At 47.7% G+C, this 21,042-nt stretch overlaps 1 protein-coding gene across 50 annotated transcripts in view; it reads right to left on the reverse strand.

Moving 5' to 3' along the window:
* The window catches only part of LOC110501039 (CUGBP Elav-like family member 2), a 221,329-nt gene that overhangs the window by 74,982 nt on the left and 125,305 nt on the right, over positions 1-21,042 (reverse strand). For all 50 annotated transcript variants that reach the window (XM_090214078.1, XM_090214062.1, XM_090214091.1 and 47 more), the window contains one exon: positions 6,701-6,897. In XM_090214078.1, coding sequence (XP_090070204.1) covers positions 6,701-6,897 — 197 coding nt within the window. The remainder of the gene's footprint in view (positions 1-6,700; positions 6,898-21,042) is intronic.

Genomic DNA, 21,042 nt, shown 5'->3' on the forward strand with positions numbered 1-21,042 from the left:
CTATAGGTTCACTACTGTACTAACCTGTCACACACTGAAGACCTATAGGTTCACTACTGTACTAACCTGTCACACACTGAAGACCTATAGGTTCACCACTGTACTAACCTGTCACACTGAAGACCTATAGGTTCACCACTGTACTAACCTGTCACACACTGAAGACCTATAGGTTCTCCACTGTCACACACTGAAGACCTATAGGTTCACCACTGTACTAACCTGTCACACACTGAAGACCTATAGGTTCTCCACTGTCACACACTGAAGACCTATAGGTTCACTACTGTACTAACCTGTCACACTGAAGACCTATAGGTTCTCCACTGTACTAACCTGTCACACTGAAGACCTATAGGTTCACCACTGTACTAACCTGTCACATACTGAAGACCTATAGGTTCACCACTGTACTAACCTGTCACACACTGAAGACCTATAGGTTCACTACTGTACTAACCTGTCACACACTGAAGACCTATAGGTTCACTACTGTACTAACCTGTCACACACTGAAGACCTATAGGTTCACTACTGTACTAACCTGTCACACACTGAAGACCTATAGGTTCACTACCGTACTAACCTGTCACACTAAAGACCTATAGGTTCACCACTGTACTAACCTGTCACACACTGAAGATCTATAGGTTCACCACTGTACTAACCTGTCAAACACTGAAGACCTATAGGTTCACTACTGTACTAACCTGTCACACACTGAAGGCCTATAGGTTCACCACTGTACTAACCTGTCACACTGAAGACCTATAGGTTCACCACTGAAGACCTATAGGTTCACCACTGTACTAACCTGTCACATACTGAAGACCTATAGGTTCACCACTGTACTAACCTGTCACACACTGAAGACGTATAGGTTCACTACTGTACTAACCTGTCACACACTGAAGACCTATAGGTTCACTACTGTACTAACCTGTCACACCCTGAAGACCTATAGGTTCACCACTGTACTAACCTGTCACACACTGAAGACCTATAGGTTCACCACTGTACTAACCTGTCACATACTGAAGACCTATAGGTTCACTACTGTACTAACCTGTCACACACTGAAGACCTATAGGTTCACTACTGTACTAACCTGTCACACCCTGAAGACCTATAGGTTCACCACTGTACTAACCTGTCACACACTGAAGACCTATAGGTTCACCACTGTACTAACCTGTCACATACTGAAGACCTATAGGTTCACCACTGTACTAACCTGTCACACACTAAAGACCTATAGGTTCACTACTGTACTAACCTGTCACACACTGAAGACCTATAGGTTCACTACTGTACTAACCTGTCACACACTGAAGGCCTATAGGTTCACCACTGTACTAACCTGTCACACTGAAGACCTATAGGTTCACCACTGTACTAACCTGTCACATACTGAAGACCTATAGGTTCACCACTGTACTAACCTGTCATACACTGAAGACCTATAGGTTCACCACTGTACTAACCTGTCACACTGAAGACCTATAGGTTCACCACTGTACTAACCTGTCACACACTGAAGACCTATAGCTTCTCCACTGTCACACACTGAGGATCTATAGGTTCACCACTGTACTAACCTGTCACACACTGAAGACCTATAGCTTCTCCACTGTCACACACTGAAGACCTATAGCTTCTCCACTGTCACACACTGAAGATCTATAGGTTCACCACTGTACTAACCTGTCACACACTGAAGACCTATAGCTTCACCACTGTCACACACTGAAGGCCTATAGGTTCACCACTGTCACACACTGAAGGCCTATAGGTTCACCACTGTCACACACTGAAGGCCTATAGGTTCACCACTGTACTAACCTGTCACACACTGAAGACCTATAGGTTCACCACTGTACTAACCTGTCACATTGAAGACCTATAGGTTCACCACTGTCACACACTGAAGGCCTATAGGTTCACCACTGTACTAACCTGTCACACACTGAAGACCTATAGGTTCACCACTGTACTAACCTGTCACAGACTGAAGGCCTATAGTTTCACCACTGTCACACACTGAATACCTATAGTTTCACCACTGTCACACACTGAAGGCCTATAGGTTCACCACTGCACAAACATGTCTATAATAGATATTACGGCTGTTAAGAGACTGTATTAATGTTTCAAGAAAGGAGTGTATATATTTGGCCTGGTGAAGCAGTTTTAACGTTCTGACTGAATGGAAGCTCATAATTAGGAGTTTTTTACTCCACTGGTCTCGGGGAAAAAGTACGAGTCCTCACTGTCCGAGACAGATTCAAGACCGAGTACACATGTATCCAACACAGAAACAAGACCGAGACACTCAATATGTGAGTTCACTGAGTGTACTGTGAATAGCCTACCTCTCTCTCAACATTTATATGAAGGCCAACAAGGCATAAAACACACCACACACACTACACTAGAGATACACACACATGCAGGCATGCACAAAACACACAGAGGAGAAAGAAAATATACACACACACAAAACGCAGAGAGAGGGGAGGGGAGTAGAGAGCAGCCAGTGAGAGGAATAGAGATTAGGAGAGAGACGGTGTTCATAAATGCTTTATATCTACTGAAGGAGCCTTTTGACTGCACAAAAAACCTGTGCCCTTCTCATACTGTCAATAACAACATCCACAAGTCCACACCATCATATTAGACAGAGAGAGGTGGGTAGAGAGAGGTGGGTAGAGAGAGGGTAGAGGAAAAATAAAAGGGATGAGAGAGAAGACAGGGATGAAGAGGCACGGATGATTGGAGAGGGGTAAGAGAAGAGAGGACTGGCATGGAGGGAGGGGTGAAAAAGAGCAGAACGATTTCGTCAGATTGCCGATTGAGTGCAGCCGACGAGGAACAGAATGTTAGCATGGTTTATTAACAGAGGAGAAAGAGGAGAGAGAGCAATAAAGATGGAGAGAGAGAGAGAGAGAGAGAGAGAGAGGAATGAAAAGCACTCTTCTGGTTGTGCAGAGCTAGATGGAGGAGATGAATGGGAGGGAGGGGGGTTATAGACCACTCTACACCAGGTTCCTGCACTCTTCACTGGGCCCCAGCACCCAGGAAGAACCCCTTCACCCCCGTGACCCCAGGGCTCCACTCAGCCTCTGACCCACATTCATTAACTCTGCTGCTGCAATTACTGACCACACCACCCTCTGGTTAGAGTGACTACACGGGAGAACACTATACTCTGTGTGTGTGTGAGTGAGTGAGTGAGTGAGTGAGTGAGTGAGTGAGTGAGAGAGAGAGAGAGACGGGAGAGACATAAATAGATCATACTCAATAAAGCAGGAGAGGAGTGGATTGATAGAGGGGGAAGAGAGTGAGAGACGGGGGTTGGGAGGTACAACCATAGTGGCCTGTGTTGAAGAGAGTGAGAGACGGGGGTTGGGAGGTACATTCAGCCATAGTGGCCTGTGTTGAAGAGAGTGAGAGACGGGGGTTGGGTGGTACATTCAGCCATAGTGGCCTGTGTTGAAGAGAGTGAGAGACGGGGGTTGGGAGGTACATTCAGCCATAGTGGCCTGTGTTGAAGAGAGTGAGAGACGGGGGTTGGGAGGTACATTCAGCCATAGTGGCCTGTGTTGAAGAGAGTGAGAGACGGGGGTTGGGAGGTACATTCAGCCATAGTGGCCTGTGTTGAAGAGAGTGAGAGACGGGGGTTGGGAGGTACATTCAGCCATAGTGGCCTGTGTTGAAGAGAGTGAGAGACGGGGGTTGGGAGGTACATTCAGCCATAGTGGCCTGTGTTGAGAAGATTGGATCTTTGACAATATCTCCTTATGTCCACTGTACCTTCAGACCAGATTAGGACACACAGCACTTTACACTTTACAAATCCACCACAACTAACTGTGGAAAAACGGCTCCAAATGAAATCCTCAAAACGCTGTTTCCTGGCTAACCCTGAACACACCGAGTAGGCTTCCAGCACTGCACTGCTCTCCTATCCAGGCAACTAGCTTCACCACTGAGGCATGCCAATACACCCCCCCCCCCCCCCCCCCGTTATAAAATCCACCTGCAGTCGCTCACTAATTGGACTTGGGTAGACAGCTAACAAAGCGTATGTCTTGTTATGGCAATCTAATTGGCTGTGCTGCTTTAGGAAAGAATGAAATAAATCAGTGTTCTGACTCAGGTCGGCCCGGTCTCTACTGAATCCATTAGAGGAGATAATTGTGTTGGGAGGCAAAGCGTTTGCCCAGCGTTGCCTCAGCGTTGTGGGAGAATGCGGTTGAATTAGAATTGTAACGGTGAATGTGTGCCACAGGAGAGCTGGATGCCCCTGGATACTACAGTGGGAAACCCCAGAGTGGATGTACATGGAGAGTGGTGATGGAGAATCAGATACTGTGAGCTATTATTATATTGCAGCGTGTGTGTTGCTGATATGAGGAGTCGTTCTTTCAGACACCATGGCTGGAAAATTGTGCAGTATATACAACTTGCTAATGAAGACATTACACCCATTTTGTGTGTGTGCGCGCGCATGTGTGCATGCTGTGCCTCTGTACCCAGGAGGACAGGTGCGATCATTAAGATGAATGACATAGTATGTCCCCTGCCAACACACACACACACACACACACCTGTGCTGTACACACCCGGCTAGACAACAGACGCAAACAAACCTGGGATGCAAACTCTTGGAGAGAGAGGAGGACTGTCTTTGTTTACACCTCTGGCCCTCTCTCATCCCCCTCTCATCCCCCTCTCTCAGTGCTAAATCAAATTCTCTCTCGCTCTCTCCACTCATCTGTTTATTGACTCTTAACACATTAAAGCAACAGCAGCCAAACTAAACTGTCCAGACTGCACTGGCCAGCGTTCACACAGACACACACAGCATCCATCAGATAGTCCAGGCCTGGGACCAGACTCAACTCAACTAGCAGTTGCCCTTCCTGCAGAATAACCATCTAAAGACAACCAGACCACTCAGATGGGAAACACTGTCTACAAACTCACTGGTGTTAAATGTATTAATTGTGCCATCTTTTACATGAAAAATGTATGAAAACATTTTCTAGAAGCATCAGTAACAGTATGGGTAAGGAGGAATGTGTGTATCAACTGGAAATGTGTATCTACCATCAATAGATTAGAGAAGAATGGAGAGAGAGAGAGAAAAATTAAAATAAACTCCACTTCACAAATCCAAATTACTCTAGTAATAGTCAAGAGAGAAGGATAGCTGTTGACCCGGCCTCTGGATCACCAAGACCGACGGAGCACACTCCCTCAACCATCTAACTGAGACCACTCTGAAAATATGGTCATTCATTTAAGCTAAACAGACCGGGGGAAAAGGGGCACAGTTTCCTTGACACCAATGAAATGGGAATTGGCTCCTGTGCAACTGTGGAGCCGAGGGGGGCTATTGCGGCTCCACCGTGTGAGAGGGCTCTGACAAGGCCATGTCGCGCCAGAGAGTGCTTACTTAACGACGAGAAAACAACAGCGCCTAAAGCCTTGGAATATACAAGCCTAGACAGAGCTCTATCAAACAGCCAATTTCCTGTTCAATCCAATCCTCCATTTTACAGGCCAGAGAAAGAGAGAGAGCGAGAGATTGTTGAGTGTTTACAGTCTCAAGGAAGAGATGAGAGGCTGTTCTCCCTACTTAAAGTAAAGTGTCTATGAGTGACACTCTCCCACACTTTGACTGATCAACCAGATAAATCAGAGCGACTCAAGGGCTTAGCAACAGAGGAAGACACAATGGAGGAAGAGAGGAGAGGCTGACGAGAGCAAAGTATTGGCCTCATCCGTTACGGAGAAACAAAGAGGAAGAGGAGTCATCCAGAGGTTAGGGACACAGACAGAGGAGGAGATGCAGAGAGATGGAGAGGGAGAAAGAGACACACAAGCATGAACACACTCAGACACACACGCATACAAACACATAGCACATGACAGTGAGCTTAGGCCGAATGATTTGATTTAGGCGTGTCCCTGTCTCCTCTTGGCAGACTGGTGAATTGCTGTGTCAAGGCTTGTGGGAGCTTGTGACTCAGAAAGAGAGAGAGGGGGATGGAGAGAGAGATGAGGAGGGAAAAGAGAGAGCAAAACAGAGAGATGCTGTGGGGATGAGGAGGTGAGGGAAAGCGCTTGCTCTTTCTCTTCCATTCTTCCTTTTTCATTTCTTTATTTAGTGAAGATAAATCAAATATGACATTAACAGGTGTGTGTCTGCAGTGGCCCTTACCAAAATCTCCTCTCTCCCCGTCATCCTCTCCCCCATACATCTTCCATCCGCCTACTCCCACTGTCTCCTCAAGCTGCCTGTCATCACAGTGCTTTCTGTTGTCTCGCTCTCGCTCCCTGTGTTTGATGTGTGTCTGCTAATGTGGCAGCAGCATTGTCTCATTGTCGGCTCTGCTGCCTCTTTTGTTTTCTCTCTGACTTGACAAGTTCATCAGGAAAAGGCGGATGAGATGAACATGTATATATTCATTGTGTTTTGTGTCAAAGACACAGTTTCAGAGAAATATCAGGCTGGAATTAATGGAATTAATACATGTGTACTGTACAGTATGCCTTTGTGTTCATTGCTTGCTTGTGTATTGTGTAGGATTGCATAAGCAGTGAGTGAGTGATTCTCCATCTTAACTTTGTTCGGCTGAGCGCTCTGGCTGTTGTGTGTGTGTGTGTGTGTATGACTGTCTCTCTGCCATACCTTTGCTCTGTGGAGGGTTCTGGCTGCGGTCTCGGAGGATGTTGATCTGATAGACGGCGCCATAGGGCTCAAACAGCTCCTTCAGCTCCTTCTCTGACCAGGAGCGAGGGATCTGGCCCACGAACATCTTGATGGCGTCTGGGTCGGGCTGGTCCGAATGCTCCAACGCACCGTTCATCTTCCCGGCCGTGCCGTTACTGAAAAGAGACCACGGGGAGGTGCTAGGTTACATAACAGATCATAGAAGCTACACTACCGTTCAAACGTTTTGGGTCACTGAGAAATGTCCTTTTTCTGCCCACTAAAATAACATCAAATTGATCAGAAATACAGTGTAGACATTGTTAATGTTGTAAATGACTTTTGTAGCTGGAAACGGCGTACAGAGGCCCATTATCGGCAACCGTCACTCCTGTGTTCCAATGGCACGTTGTGTTAGCTAATCCAAGTTTATCATTTTAAAAGGCTAATTGATCATTAGAAAACCCTTTTGCAAATATGTTAACACACCTGAAAACTGTTGTTCTGATTAAAGAAGCAATGCAACTGGCCTTCTTTAGACTAGTTGAGTATGTGGAGTATCAGCATTTTTGGGTTCGATTACAGGCTCAAAATGTCCAGAAACAAATAACTTTCTTCTGAAACTCATCAGTCTATTCTTGTTCTGAGAAATGAAGACTATTCCATGCGAGAAATTGCCAAGAAACTGAAGATCTCGTACAATGCTTGTGTACTACTCCCTTCACAGAACAGTGCAAACTGCCTCTAAGCAGAATATAAAGAGGAGTGGGAGGCCCTGGTGCACAACTGAGCAAGAGGACAAGTACATCAGAGTGTCTAGTTTGAGAAACAGACGCCTCACAAGTCCTCAACTGGCAGCTAAACTTAGATTAGCTAACACAACGTGCCATTGGAACACATGAATGATGGTTGCTGATAATGGGCCTCTGTACGCCTATTTAGATATTCCATTTAAAAAAATCAGCCGTTTCCAGTAGTAATTTACAACTTTAACAATGTCTACACTGTATTTCTGATCAATTTGATGATAGTTTAATGGACAAAAAATCTTGGAGAACATACATGCACTATTGGACGTCAAGATATCACCTCACCACTTGATAGACACTTTAGAACAAAATCATTCTATTAATGAAATTGCGTGGCATCTGGATGGAAAGATTCCTCCATCACGTAGAGTAGGTGACTTTGACAACACATCACTCCAAAGAGACGCCATGTGATTATAGCCATCCAATGATCTATCTCCACACGGTTTAAACAAAGAATTCGAATCCACCTCCTTCCTATAAGCCACATTTAGACTGTTACACACGGTGTACCTACCACCTTGCGTGGTGGGCTATCACATTAATTGATGTGACGTATTTAGGGGAGCGGACACCTGCGGCGATTGATTAGTGAGTTGTTCTTCGTGCCCTCTCCCGTCCCCTATAATTCTGTCTCTATTTGTGACTAATATATATACAGGTAGACCAGAGGGGTCCTGATTGGCAGATGAGGTACAACCCTGATTGGAAGCACCTGCTGCTCATCTGTTGATTTGACCTACACAATGAAGAACGCTGTAAAGCTGAAGCGTCTGTGTGCGCTATCCCTGACCTACACAATGAAGAACGCTGTAAAGCTGAAGCGTCTGTGTGCGCTATCCCTGACCTACACAATGAAGAACGCTGTAAAGCTGAAGCGTCTGTGTGCGCTATCCCTGACCTACACAATGAAGAACGCTGTAAAGCTGAAGCGTCTGTGTGCGCTATCCCTGACCTACACAATGAAGAACGCTGTAAAGCTGAAGCGTCTGTGTGCGCTATCCCTGACCTACACAATGAAGAACGCTGTAAAGCTGAAGCGTCTGTGTGCGCTATCCCTGACCTACACAATGAAGAACGCTGTAAAGCTGAAGCGTCTGTGTGCGTTATCCCTGACCTACACAATGAAGAACGCTGTAAAGCTGAAGCGTCTGTGTGCGTTATCCCTGACCTACACAATGAAGAACGCTGTAAAGCTGAAGCGTCTGTGTGCGCTATCCCTGACCTACACAATGAAGAACGCTGTAAAGCTGAAGCATCTGTGTGCGCTATCCCTGACCTACACAATGAAGAACGCTGTAAAGCTGAAGCGTCTGTGTGCGTTATCCCTGACCTACACAATGAAGAAGGCTGTAAAGCTGAAGCGTCTGTGTGCATTATCCCTGACCTACACAATGAAGAAGGCTGTAAAGCTGAAGCGTCTGTGTGCGCTATCCCTGACCTACACAATGAAGAAGGCTGTAAAGCTGAAGCGTCTGTGTGCGTTATCCCTGACCTACACAATGAAGAACGCTGTAAAGCTGAAGCGTCTGTGTGCGCTATCCCTGACCTACACAATGAAGAACGCTGTAAAGCTGAAGCATCTGTGTGCGTTATCCCTGACCTACACAATGAAGAAGGCTGTAAAGCTGAAGCGTCTGTGTGCGTTATCCCTGACCTACACAATGAAGAAGGCTGTAAAGCTGAAGCGTCTGTGTGCGCTATCCCTGACCTACACAATGAAGAACGCTGTAAAGCAGAAGCGTCTGTGTGCATTATCCCTGACGCAGTGAAACATTTAAAACCTTGAATAACGAAGTAAGCTTTACACAACATATATATTTTGGTGCGATTATACCTCTTTGTTCAGCTCAACATGATAAGCAGCACAATCCCTAGTAAGGGGAGCTTCCGTACATACATTATTTCATCCACATAACATGATTTCAAGAAAACACAATTCCCTCGGAGCAAGTAGACCTAGCACTCCACTATAAAAGTACAAGATAAAAGAGGACAGCAACACCAGGGAATGTGTGGGTCTGTTTTTTGGTTTTGCTATCCTTGTGGGGGCCAGAAGTCCTCTGGCCCATGGAATGTGATGAGCCGAGTGTTGTGTTCATGCAGGTCTGGCTCACTCTGTAGAAGGGACTTAGTCTGCTGAGTGCTGAGGGCCTGGACTGTGTTACAAAACACTACATGACATGGTACCATAACACACACACACACACCATACACTGTTAAGTCAGTTCATGTTTCTAAGTCTGTGTAACCTTTCATTTTCCTGCTTCTTTCTCTCTGCTCACGCCGTCCATGTCACGAATCACATTCAATAGTCCTAGTGTGTGTCAAATAAAAACGCCAACTTGGCAAGCTTTTTAAAAGAGAAAATGTGCAATGTGCAAACAATCACGCACGCACGCACGCACGCACGCGCGCACACACACACACACAGAAACACACACACACACACACACACACACACACACACACACACACACACACACACACACACACACACACACACACACAGAAACACACACACACACACACACACACACACAGAAACACACACACACACACACACAGAAACACACACACAGAAACACACACACACACACACACACACAGAAACACACACACACACACACACAGAAACACACACACACACAGAAACACACACACACACACACACACACAGAAACACACACACACACACACACACACACACACACACGACTCCCTGAGGGAACAATCTGGGATCACAATGGCTTGTTTTACATCTTAATGATTTCTCTAAAACATCCGCCAGCCTCGAACAATCAGCACAGTTGCCATTGATCCCAGGGCCAGCTGAATGAATAGGGCTAGAACGTACCAGCACACACACACAGTCTCAGTCTCCACTTCAGCCTGCGGTGCCACGGAACCACAGTACAAACCCAAACTAAACAAGCTAAAGTCGATGTGCTGCTTTTATCGCTCTACTTTCACTGTTGTTATTCTCCACAGGAGAAAGGAGAGAGCATTATCTTGAGAGGCAGAAACAAAACATGCCCAAATCACTTGCTTGGCTAGCTGACAGCCGTAATACCACTCTATAAAGCTCAGGAGGAGAGAGGGAGGAAAAGAGGGAGGGAATCAAAAAAGTGAAGAAGCGAGAAGGAGGGAGGAGGGGAATAAAAAGAGAGAACGAGGGGATGGCGGGAGGGAGAACATACAGACCTTTGAACACGGCCCATCCATCTCCTGCAGAAAGAGCCCAGGCGTTCGGCAGAAACGCCCAATTCTTTAAAGGACTTAAAGGACATGTCAAATAAATGACCAAGCCAGAGAACGAGGGAACGAGCAAACGAGTGCCAACGGTCCCCGCGGCAATCCCTCCACTGTAAGCTGGACGATAAATCCCAGCCACAGCGCCGAGGGGACCGGGCAGGAGTTACGGCCCCAATGAACACCAAGCGTTACGCCAACGTTCACACTCATAAAGCAGAGCGTTGCTTGAACGTTAGACATTTAAAAACGGGAGATGAACGGCTCCCCTGGCACACAGCACAGCCATGACACCTGCAGTATATCCATCCCTAGACACCCCAGGCTGGAAGCACAACAACAACCCACTAACACACTCTGTGGAAAAGGCTTGTTAGTGTGTGTGTGTGTGAGTGAGTGTGAGAGAGAGAGAGAGAGAAACAATTCCCCTTTGTTGTGTGTTTGTTTGAGGTCTATAGGGATGAGGCACAATACGCCTTTGAACCATTCACCCTGCCCATCACAGCCCCCACTGCCAACATGCCCCATTACACAGCCATGCACGGACATACGGCTCTATGAATGCTTATAAAACGTCATAATCTGTTATAAGATACACACTGCATGACCGTGGAGGTATTTGGTCTCTGTGGGTTGGTGATGGCTGTGAGAAAGTGACTGTTCAGTAGAAAGGAATGAGCTTCTCTCCCCTTCACCCCTGCAGCCCTGGCTGACAAGGTGTTATTGCAGTCAGTGTGTGAGTGAACCTGAAACAGCAGGAGTGTGTCCCGGGGCACAGATTAAGTCATTGAGTGGATCAACTCCTGCCATAGCCTCTCCTTCTCTCCCTCCTTCCCTCCTTCTCTCCTCTCTCTCCCCCTCTCAATTTGAGCCAATTGTCTGCCTTAATGGCTTAACTATTGCTTCCATCACTCCAGTCTCCTTTGCAGCACAGGGCCGTGACTGAGGGGTGATCTACAGTCTTAGCCAAGGCCTGTGTGTGTGTGTGTGTGTGTGTGTGTGTGTGTGTGTGTGTGTGTGTGTGTGTGTGTGTGTGTGTGTGTGTGTGAATTCCTTGGCAGGGACCATTATGAGACCTTCCCCCTCTCCATAAAGTAGAGCAGCTGAGTGATCCGGTGTTTGTGTGTGTGTGTGTGCGTGTGCCTCCGTCTCAATTGCACTATGGGTTTAAACCCAATAGAGAAAGTTCAACTTTCCCAGCAGTACCAGGCAGTGGCAGGAAGATAGCTGAGCTGGCTGTGAACCAGTGAAGCATCTATAAGAGAGATTCTAACATAAATGCTATTCACACCTCAGATCTGCACCATTAGGGATATAGATCAGTATGTTATTGGCTGCTGGTAGCATATACAAAGCTACAATTCGATAGGAGGATGTGTTACCAAAAACAGTGCTGTCTTGAGTACTTTTTTTCAGCTGGAAAGGCCACCGATAACCTTACACAACTATATTACATACAGGGAGTGGAGATTTCTGACCTGACTGGGAAAAACCTAGGCTCTAGTTCCTAGGTATTCCTAGTGAATCCTGTACACAGTAGGAGGGACTCTGTCTCAGTCACATCAATGCAGGGAGGAGAGTGGCAGACGCCCATGGGAGAGAGAGAAACAGGCAGAGAGAGAGAGAGACGAAGAGACGGAGCGAGAGATGGATGCAGGTGAGTGGGGCCAGCAGTAAGCACAGCTTTGAGCACAGCATGGCCTCTCGGATTCACTCACACACACACACACACACACACACACACACACACACACACACACACACACACACACACACACACACACACACACACACACACACACACACACACACACACACACACACACACACACACACACACACACACACACACACTGTCGTTTGGGGAAAGTGGCTCTGCAGGGTGTACTGCTGTTCTTTCCCTCTGTTTTCATTTCCACTTGCACACACACACACACACAAACGTACACACAGACCGACACACAACCCACATCAATCAAACATCTCTCCAACACACGCACCTCCATTCCACTCCTGGACATCAATGGAGTTGTCCCATGGTAGGCCCCTCTGACCCTAGTCATCAGAACATGCTTGGAGGTGGTGTAACCGTCCCACATGAGGAACTAATCTAGTAGACAACAAGAGTGAGAAACATCAGTCTCAGCTCAGACCAAATGTCAACGACTACAACAGTGACTGCAACAGTGACTACTACATCAACGACTACAACGACCACTGCTACAGCGACTACTACAACAACGACTACAACAGTGACTACAACAGTGACTACTACAACAACGACTACAACAGTGACTGCAACAGTGACTACTACAACAACGACTACAACGACCACTGCTACAGCTATAAAACTCCTATCGCTACTCCTGCACCACTAGACCAAATGACTGTCGATACACCCTAGAGTAGAGCAGACTTATCAAGGGCCATGGAAATGGCCAACTAACTCCTTTGTTGACAGGTATGGGAATGTTTGAATAAGTGTGCTTAGTGTGACTCTGAAAATGTAGGCTAATAAGTGGGCCCTTAATGGACTGATCCAACAATAAAACAAGTCAATAAAAGTATCTTATATAACGGGAACAAGCTTTCAGGAGCTGCGGTTGAACAGTGAAAGGTATTCTGTGGTGCATTCTGGTCTATTGAGGCATTGCAATACCGTGAGGATCACCTCCCACGACTGGTGTGCAGGAAGAAAAGACACAGGCAAGAGAGAAACATCATGGGAATGCACAGACAGAGTTCTCATTATTACGTGCACTCTCTCTCTGTGTGTGTGTGTGTGTGTGTGTGTGTGTGTGTGTGTGTGTGTGTGTGTGTGTGTGTGTGTGTGTGTGTGTGTGTGTGTGTGTGTGTGGAAGAGAGAAGTTGCTGAGTATGTCCTCAGTATTGCTCATCGCTGTCGCCCACACACAGCCTGTATACTTCAGACTGAACAGCCTGGAGAAATCATCAACCTGAGAAACATATTCACTCAAACAGCAGTTCCAGCATAATACAACTGTCATAAAGCCCCTTCATAGTCTCTCTCATTACTTCCTGTCCCACTGCTCTGAATGACTTCTATATGAATGATGCTTTAAGCACAACTTTTGTTTTGAATCCCCATACACAGCTATTAGTCCAGGCCTGCAATCCCCAGGAGGGTAGAAGAATTAGGGAGGTCTAAACCACAAAGCCAGGATTGGCCAAATCCCAGCAACACCAAATTGACTCTGTAATGTCTAACATCCTCCTCCTTCTTTTCCTCCACCTCCCCTCCCCCCCATCCCGTACCGCTCTCTCCCCCAAACCCTGTTACCATAGTTTATAGTGCATATTTATACCCCAAACCATTGGTTACCAAATATTTTATGAGTAGACTTTTCTGTCTTTTTCACTATAAATCATTTTTTTGTTGTTGTTTTTATTTAACTAGGCATGTCAGTTAAGAACAAATTCTTATTTACAATGACAGCCTACACCGGCGACACTGGGCCAGTTGTGTGCCGCTCTATGGGACTCCCAATCACTGCTGGTTGTGATACAGCCTGGAATCGAACCAGGGTGTCTGTAGTGACGCCTCTAGCACTGAGATGTACCACTCAGGAGCCCACATGGGGATATTACGTTGATATCCCTAATATTCAATGAACATGAGCATAAATATTTTATATATAGATTCCCCTCCCACCACCCTCTCTCATCAACTCCCATTCCCCTCCCACCACCCTCTCTCATCAACTCCCATTCCCCTCCCACCACTCTCTCTCATCAACTCCCATTCCCCTCCCACCACCCTCTCTCATCAACTCCCATTCCCCTCCCACCACCCTCTCTCATCAACTCCCATTGCCCTCCCACCACCCTCTCTCATCAACTCCCATTCCGCTCCCACCACCCTCTCTCATCAACTCCCATTCCCCTCCCACCACCCTCTCTCATCAACTCCCATTCCCCTCCCACCACCCTCTCTCATCAACTCCCATTCCCCTCCCACCACCCTCTCTCATCAACTCCCATTCCCCTCCCACCACTCTCTCTCATCAACTCCCATTCCCCTCCCACCACCCTCTCTCATCAACTCCCATTCCCCTCCCACCACTCTCTCTCATCAACTCCCATTCCCCTCCCACCACCCTCTCTCATCAACTCCCATTCCCCTCCCACCACCCTCTCTCATCAACTCCCATTCCCCTCCCACCACCCTCTCTCATCAACTCCCATTCCCCTCCCACCACCCTCTCTCATCAACTCCCATTCCCCTCCCACCACCCTCTCTCATCAACTCCCATTCCCCTCCCACCACCCTCTCTCATCAACTCCTATTCCCCTCCCACCACCCTCTCTCATCAACTCCCATTCCCCTCCCACCACTCTCTCACATGGTTGAGAGATGAGAGGCCCTGTGTGTGTGTGTGTGTGTGTCTTGTAGTTAGCGCGCGTGTGTGCGTGTGGGGGGGCAATGGGCTGTGATTGCCTGGCGTAGCTGGCCAGTGCTCTGCCAAAACTCATCATCCGACTCAACGGCGGCGAAAACGTCTCATTTGGCTAATGCTGCTCCACACACCGGGCCAAGGAACCAGGACAGACAGAGATCAGAGAGACAGTACCACCACTACTGGCCCTGATGAAGTATTTAAGGGCTGCAGTGTTTCATCCACACTCCATCCCAAGGTCAGGGGGCCTTTGTGTGTTTGATGAAGCCTGATGTGGAGCGGTCTATAATAGGGGTATTACTGGGAACAGGAGAGTAGGCGGGGGACAGAATAACACTTAACACCTTGACTGCTGTGTGTGGCTTGCTTCAACAAGGACCCCCGTGCTCTTTCCTACACCTTGGTCGTAACTCCTGAACAACGGAGAGGTGGGGAGGTGAACACAGACAAAGAGGAGGAGGACAAAGGGAGCGAGAGGAGATAAAAGAGAAGGATCGAGCTGAGAGAGAAGAGGAGGGAGAGGGATGGAGGGAGGGAGAGATACAGAATAATAGATTATCAGGCATGTGTTTCCCAAGAATCTAAGGAGTGTAAGCCGCAGAGAGAAGACGACTGTTGGGATCCAGTTCACAAACTGTATTGATTGAACATGATCACTTGCATTCTATTGGGTTCAGTAGACCTCACAACGCAATTATGTCCCATTGTCAACAGTGCTTTGGAGTTTAGACTCCGAGTACTGTTTGCTACTACTATGGTTCTCTCTGTACCAGAGAAAGGTGGATAAAGTGGCTATCGTCGTTTATTAACATTGGCAACGCAGGTTTCTTCTCCTCATTTCTTCTCCTCATGCTAATACAGTCTGTGGAATTGAGAATGGCCCACGTTTCTCACGGTGTCAGACTAAAGGGGAATTGACACATACAGCGAGGGCGGGCGGACACACACGAGCACACACATACAGACACGCGCCCACACCTCCCTCCCCCGGCTGGCCCTGCGGTTGTGTAAATGTGTTGTTCCGAGAGAAAGCTGCAGGTGTTCCTGTGTGGAGGACAGGCAAAAACCTTGGCTGACACTTTAATACACCCCTATTACTGGTAACACCACCTCCACAGACACACAGAGAGAAAAGAGAGAGGAGAGGACAGATAGGGGGGTCGAGAGAGGGTAAAATTGAAGCACGAGATGGTAGAGAGAAAGAGAGAGGGGGTTGAGGGCTAAAGGTGGGCCGAGAACAGGAGTGAAACAGACAGCAGGAAGGAAGGAAGCCATTTGTTGGTCAGTCAGCCTAAGAGGGTAACAGAGTTTTGAGACACAGTGTTTACCTCTCTGCTTTTAACCTCCCCTGCAGAGCACACAGACAGGGCCAGAGGAGAAACTACACTGAGCAGAAATAGAAACGCAACATGTAAAGTGTTTCATGAGCTGAAATAAAAAATTCCAGAGAAATGTTCCATGCACAAAAAGCTTATTTCTCTGTAATGTTGTGCAGAATGTAGTTTACATCCCTTTCCGTGAGGATTTCTCATTTGCCAAGATAATCCATCCAACTGACATCAAGAAGCTGATTAAACAGCACGATATTTACACAGGTGCACCTTGTGCTGGGGACAATAAAAGGTCACACAATGCCACAGTTGTCTCAAGTTCTTAGGGAGCGTGCAATTGGGATGATGACGGCAGGAATGTCCACCGGAGCTGTTGCCAGATAATTGCATGATCATTTTTCTACCATAAGCTGCCTCCAACATCGTTTTAGAAAATTTGGCAGTACGTCAAACCGCCAGCCCAGGACCTGGTATTTCTGTGTGGAGAAAAAATATTTTTGATTGGCTGATTGGCTTTCCATGGCTCCACCCCAGCCCAGTCATGTGAAATCCATAGATTAGGGCCGGATGAATTTATTTAAATTGACTGATATCCTTATATTAACTGTAACTCAGTATCTAACTCAAAATATAACACATTTTGCTTTCTATTTTTGTTCAGTATACATCAAAATGACCACAGACCAGAGTGAGTGTTTATTTTCTCTGTACAAAACATTAAGAACATCTTCCTAATATCGAGTTGCACTCCCTTTTGCCCTCAGAACATCTTCAATTCACTGGGACATGGACTCTACAAGGTGTCGAAAGCGTTCCACAGGGATGCTGGCCCATGTTGACTCCAATGCTTCCCACAGTTGTGTCAAGTTGACTGGATGTCTTTTGGGTGGTGGACCACTCTTGATACACACAGGAAACTGTTGAGCGTGAAAAACCCAGCAGCGTTGCAGATCTTAACACAAACTGGTGCACCTGGCACCTGCTACCAAAGGCACTTAAATATTTTGTCTTACCCATTCACCCTCTGAATGGCACATACACAATCCATGTCTCAATTGTCTCAAGGCTTAAAAATCCTTCTTAACGTCACACCCTGATCTGGTTCACCTGTCCTTGTGATTGTCTCCACCCCCTCCAGGTGTCGCTTATTATCCCCGGTGTATATATCCCTGTGTTTCCTGTCTCTTTGTGCCAGTTTGTCTTGTTTGCCAAGTCAACCAGCGGTTTTCCTTGCTCCTAGTTTTCGCCAGTCTGTTTGTTTCCAGTCCTCCTGGTTTATAAACCTTGCCTGTCCTGACTACCAGCCGGCCTATCCCCTTGTACTGTTTTGGGCTCTGACCTGGTTTATGAACCTTGCCTGTCCTGACTACCAGCCTGCCTATCCCTTGTACTGTTTTGGGCTCTGACCTGGTTTATGAACCTTGCCTGTCCTGACTACCAGCCGGCCTATCCCCTTGTACTGTTTTGGGCTCTGACCTGGTTTATGAACCTTGCCTGTCCTGACTACCAGCCTGCCTATCCCTTGTACTGTTTTGGGCTCTGACCTGGTTTATGAACCTTGCCTGTCCTGACTACCAGCCTGCCTATCCCCTTGTACTGTTTTGGGCTCTGACCTGGTTTATGAACCTTGCCTGTCCTGACTACCAGCCGGCCTATCTCTTGTACTGTTTTGGGCTCTGACCTGGTTTATGAACCTTGCCTGTCCTGACTACCAGCCTGCCTATCCCCTTGTACTGTTTTGGGCTCTGACCTGGTTTATGAACCTTGCCTGTCCTGACTACCAGCCTGCCTATCCCCTTGTACTGTTTTGGGCTCTGACCTGGTTTATGAACCTTGCCTGTCCTGACTACCAGCCTGCCTATCCCCTTGTACTGTTTTGGGCTCTGACCTGGTTTATGAACCTTGCCTGTCCTGACTACCAGCCTGCCTATCCCTTGTACTGTTTTGGGCTCTGACCTGGTTTATGAACCTTGCCTGTCCTGACTACCATCCTGCCTATCCCCTTGTACTGTTTTGGGCTCTGACCTGGTTTATGAACCTTGCCTGTCCTGACTACCAGCCTGCCTATCCCCTTGTACTGTTTTGGGCTCTGACCTGGTTTATGAACCTTGCCTGTCCTGACTACCAGCCTGCCTATCCCTTGTACTGTTTTGGGCTCTGACCTGGTTTATGAACCTTGCCTGTCCTGACTACCAGCCTGCCTATCCCCTTGTACTGTTTTGGGCTCTGACCTGGTTTATGAACCTTGCCTGTCCTGACTACCAGCCGGCCTATCCCCTTGTACTGTTTTGGGCTCTGACCTGGTTTATGAACCTTGCCTGTCCTGACTACCAGCCTGCCTATCCCTTGTACTGTTTTGGGCTCTGACCTGGTTTATGAACCTTGCCTGTCCTGACTACCAGCCTGCCTATCCCCTTGTACTGTTTTGGACTCTGACCTGGTTTATGAACCTTGCCTGTCCTGACTACCAGCCTGCCTATCCCTTGTACTGTTTTGGGCTCTGACCTGGTTTATGAACCTTGCCTGTCCTGACTACCAGCCTGCCTATCCCCTTGTACTGTTTCGGGCTCTGACCTGGTTTATGAACCTTGCCTGTCCTGACTACCAGCCTGCCTATCCCCTTGTACTGTTTTGGGCTCTGACCTGGTTTATGAACCTTGCCTGTCCTGACTACCAGCCTGCCTATCCCTTGTACTGTTTTGGGCTCTGACCTGGTTTATGAACCTTGCCTGTCCTGACTACCAGCCGGCCTATCCCTTGTACTGTTTTGGGCTCTGACCTGGTTTATGAACCTTGCCTGTCCTGACTACCAGCCGGCCTATCCCTTGTACTGTTTTGGGCTCTGACCTGTTTTATGAACCTTGCCTGTCCTGACTACCAGCCGGCCTATCCCTTGTACTGTTTTGGGCTCTGACCTGGTTTATGAACCTTGCCTGTCCTGACTACCAGCCGGCCTATCCCTTGTACTGTTTTGGGCTCTGACCTGGTTTATGAACCTTGCCTGTCCTGACTACCAGCCGGCCTATCCCCTTGTACTGTTTTGGGCTCTGACCTGGTTTATGAACCTTGCCTGTCCTGACTACCAGCCGGCCTATCCCTTGTACTGTTTTGGGCTCTGACCTGGTTTATGAACCTTGCCTGTCCTGACTACCAGCCGGCCTATCCCTTGTACTGTTTTGGGCTCTGACCTGGTTTATGAACCTTGCCTGTCCTGACTACCAGCCGGCCTATCCCCTTGTACTGTTTTGGGCTCTGACCTGGTTTATGAACCTTGCCTGTCCTGACTACCAGCCGGCCTATCCCTTGTACTGTTTTGGGCTCTGACCTGGTTTATGAACCTTGCCTGTCCTGACTACCAGCCGGCCTATCTCTTGTACTGTTTTGGGCTCTGACCTGGTTTATGAACCTTGCCTGTCCTGACTACCAGCCGGCCTATCCCTTGTACTGTTTTGGGCTCTGACCTGGTTTATGAACCTTGCCTGTCCTGACTACCAGCCTGCCTATCCCCTTGTACTGTTTTGGGCTCTGACCTGGTTTATGAACCTTGCCTGTCCTGACTACCAGCCGGCCTATCTCTTGTACTGTTTTGGGCTCTGACCTGGTTTATGAACCTTGCCTGTCCTGACTACCAGCCTGCCTATCCCTTGTACTGTTTTGGGCTCTGACCTGGTTTATGAACCTTGCCTGTCCTGACTACCAGCCGGCCTATCCCTTGTACTGTTTTGGGCTCTGACCTGGTTTATGAACCTTGCCTGTCCTGACTACCAGCCTGCCTATCCCCTTGTACTGTTTTGGGCTCTGACCTGGTTTATGAACCTTGCCTGTCCTGACTACCAGCCTGCCTATCCCCTTGTACTGTTTCGGACTCTCTGGCCTTTGCCTACTCCCTTTGTTATAATAAATACTGGAGCTCTACCATCTGCCTCCTGTGTCTGCATTTGGGTCTCGCCTTGTGCCCTTATACTATAAACTGTCTCCTCCCCTTCATCTACACTGATTGAAGTGGATTTAACAAGTGACATCAATAAGGGATCATAGCTTTCACTAGGATTCACCTGGTCAGTCTGTCATGGGCTCCCGAGTGGCGCAGCGGTCTAAGGCACTGCATCTCGGTGCTAGAGGCATCACTACAGACACTCTGGTTCGAATCCAGGCTGTATCACAACTGGCCGTGATTGGGAGTCCCACAGTGCGGCGCAGTACTGGCCCAGCGTTGTCTGGGGTTCGGCCGGGGTCGCCATGTGTTCTTAACTGACTTGCCTAGTTAAATAAAGGTTGAATACATCAAAAAGAGCAGGTGTTCCTAATGCTTTGTAGACTTCATGTCTCTGGTGAGATACTGTATTTCAGAGGGAGCTCTGGTGCTCTGTCTCCCTCTACATTAAGAACACACACAAGACAGCATTGACCTAACCAGTGTAGCATTTTGTCCACGTGAACACACCACACACACCCAGTCTAATTCTCCAGTGTCTTGTCACAGAATGTGTTCAGGTCCAACATTTCTCAGG

Source organism: Oncorhynchus mykiss, chromosome 21 (assembly GCF_057628025.1).
Source record: "Oncorhynchus mykiss isolate SJ-2025 chromosome 21, ASM5762802v1, whole genome shotgun sequence".
Classification (NCBI taxonomy): domain Eukaryota; kingdom Metazoa; phylum Chordata; class Actinopteri; order Salmoniformes; family Salmonidae; genus Oncorhynchus; species Oncorhynchus mykiss.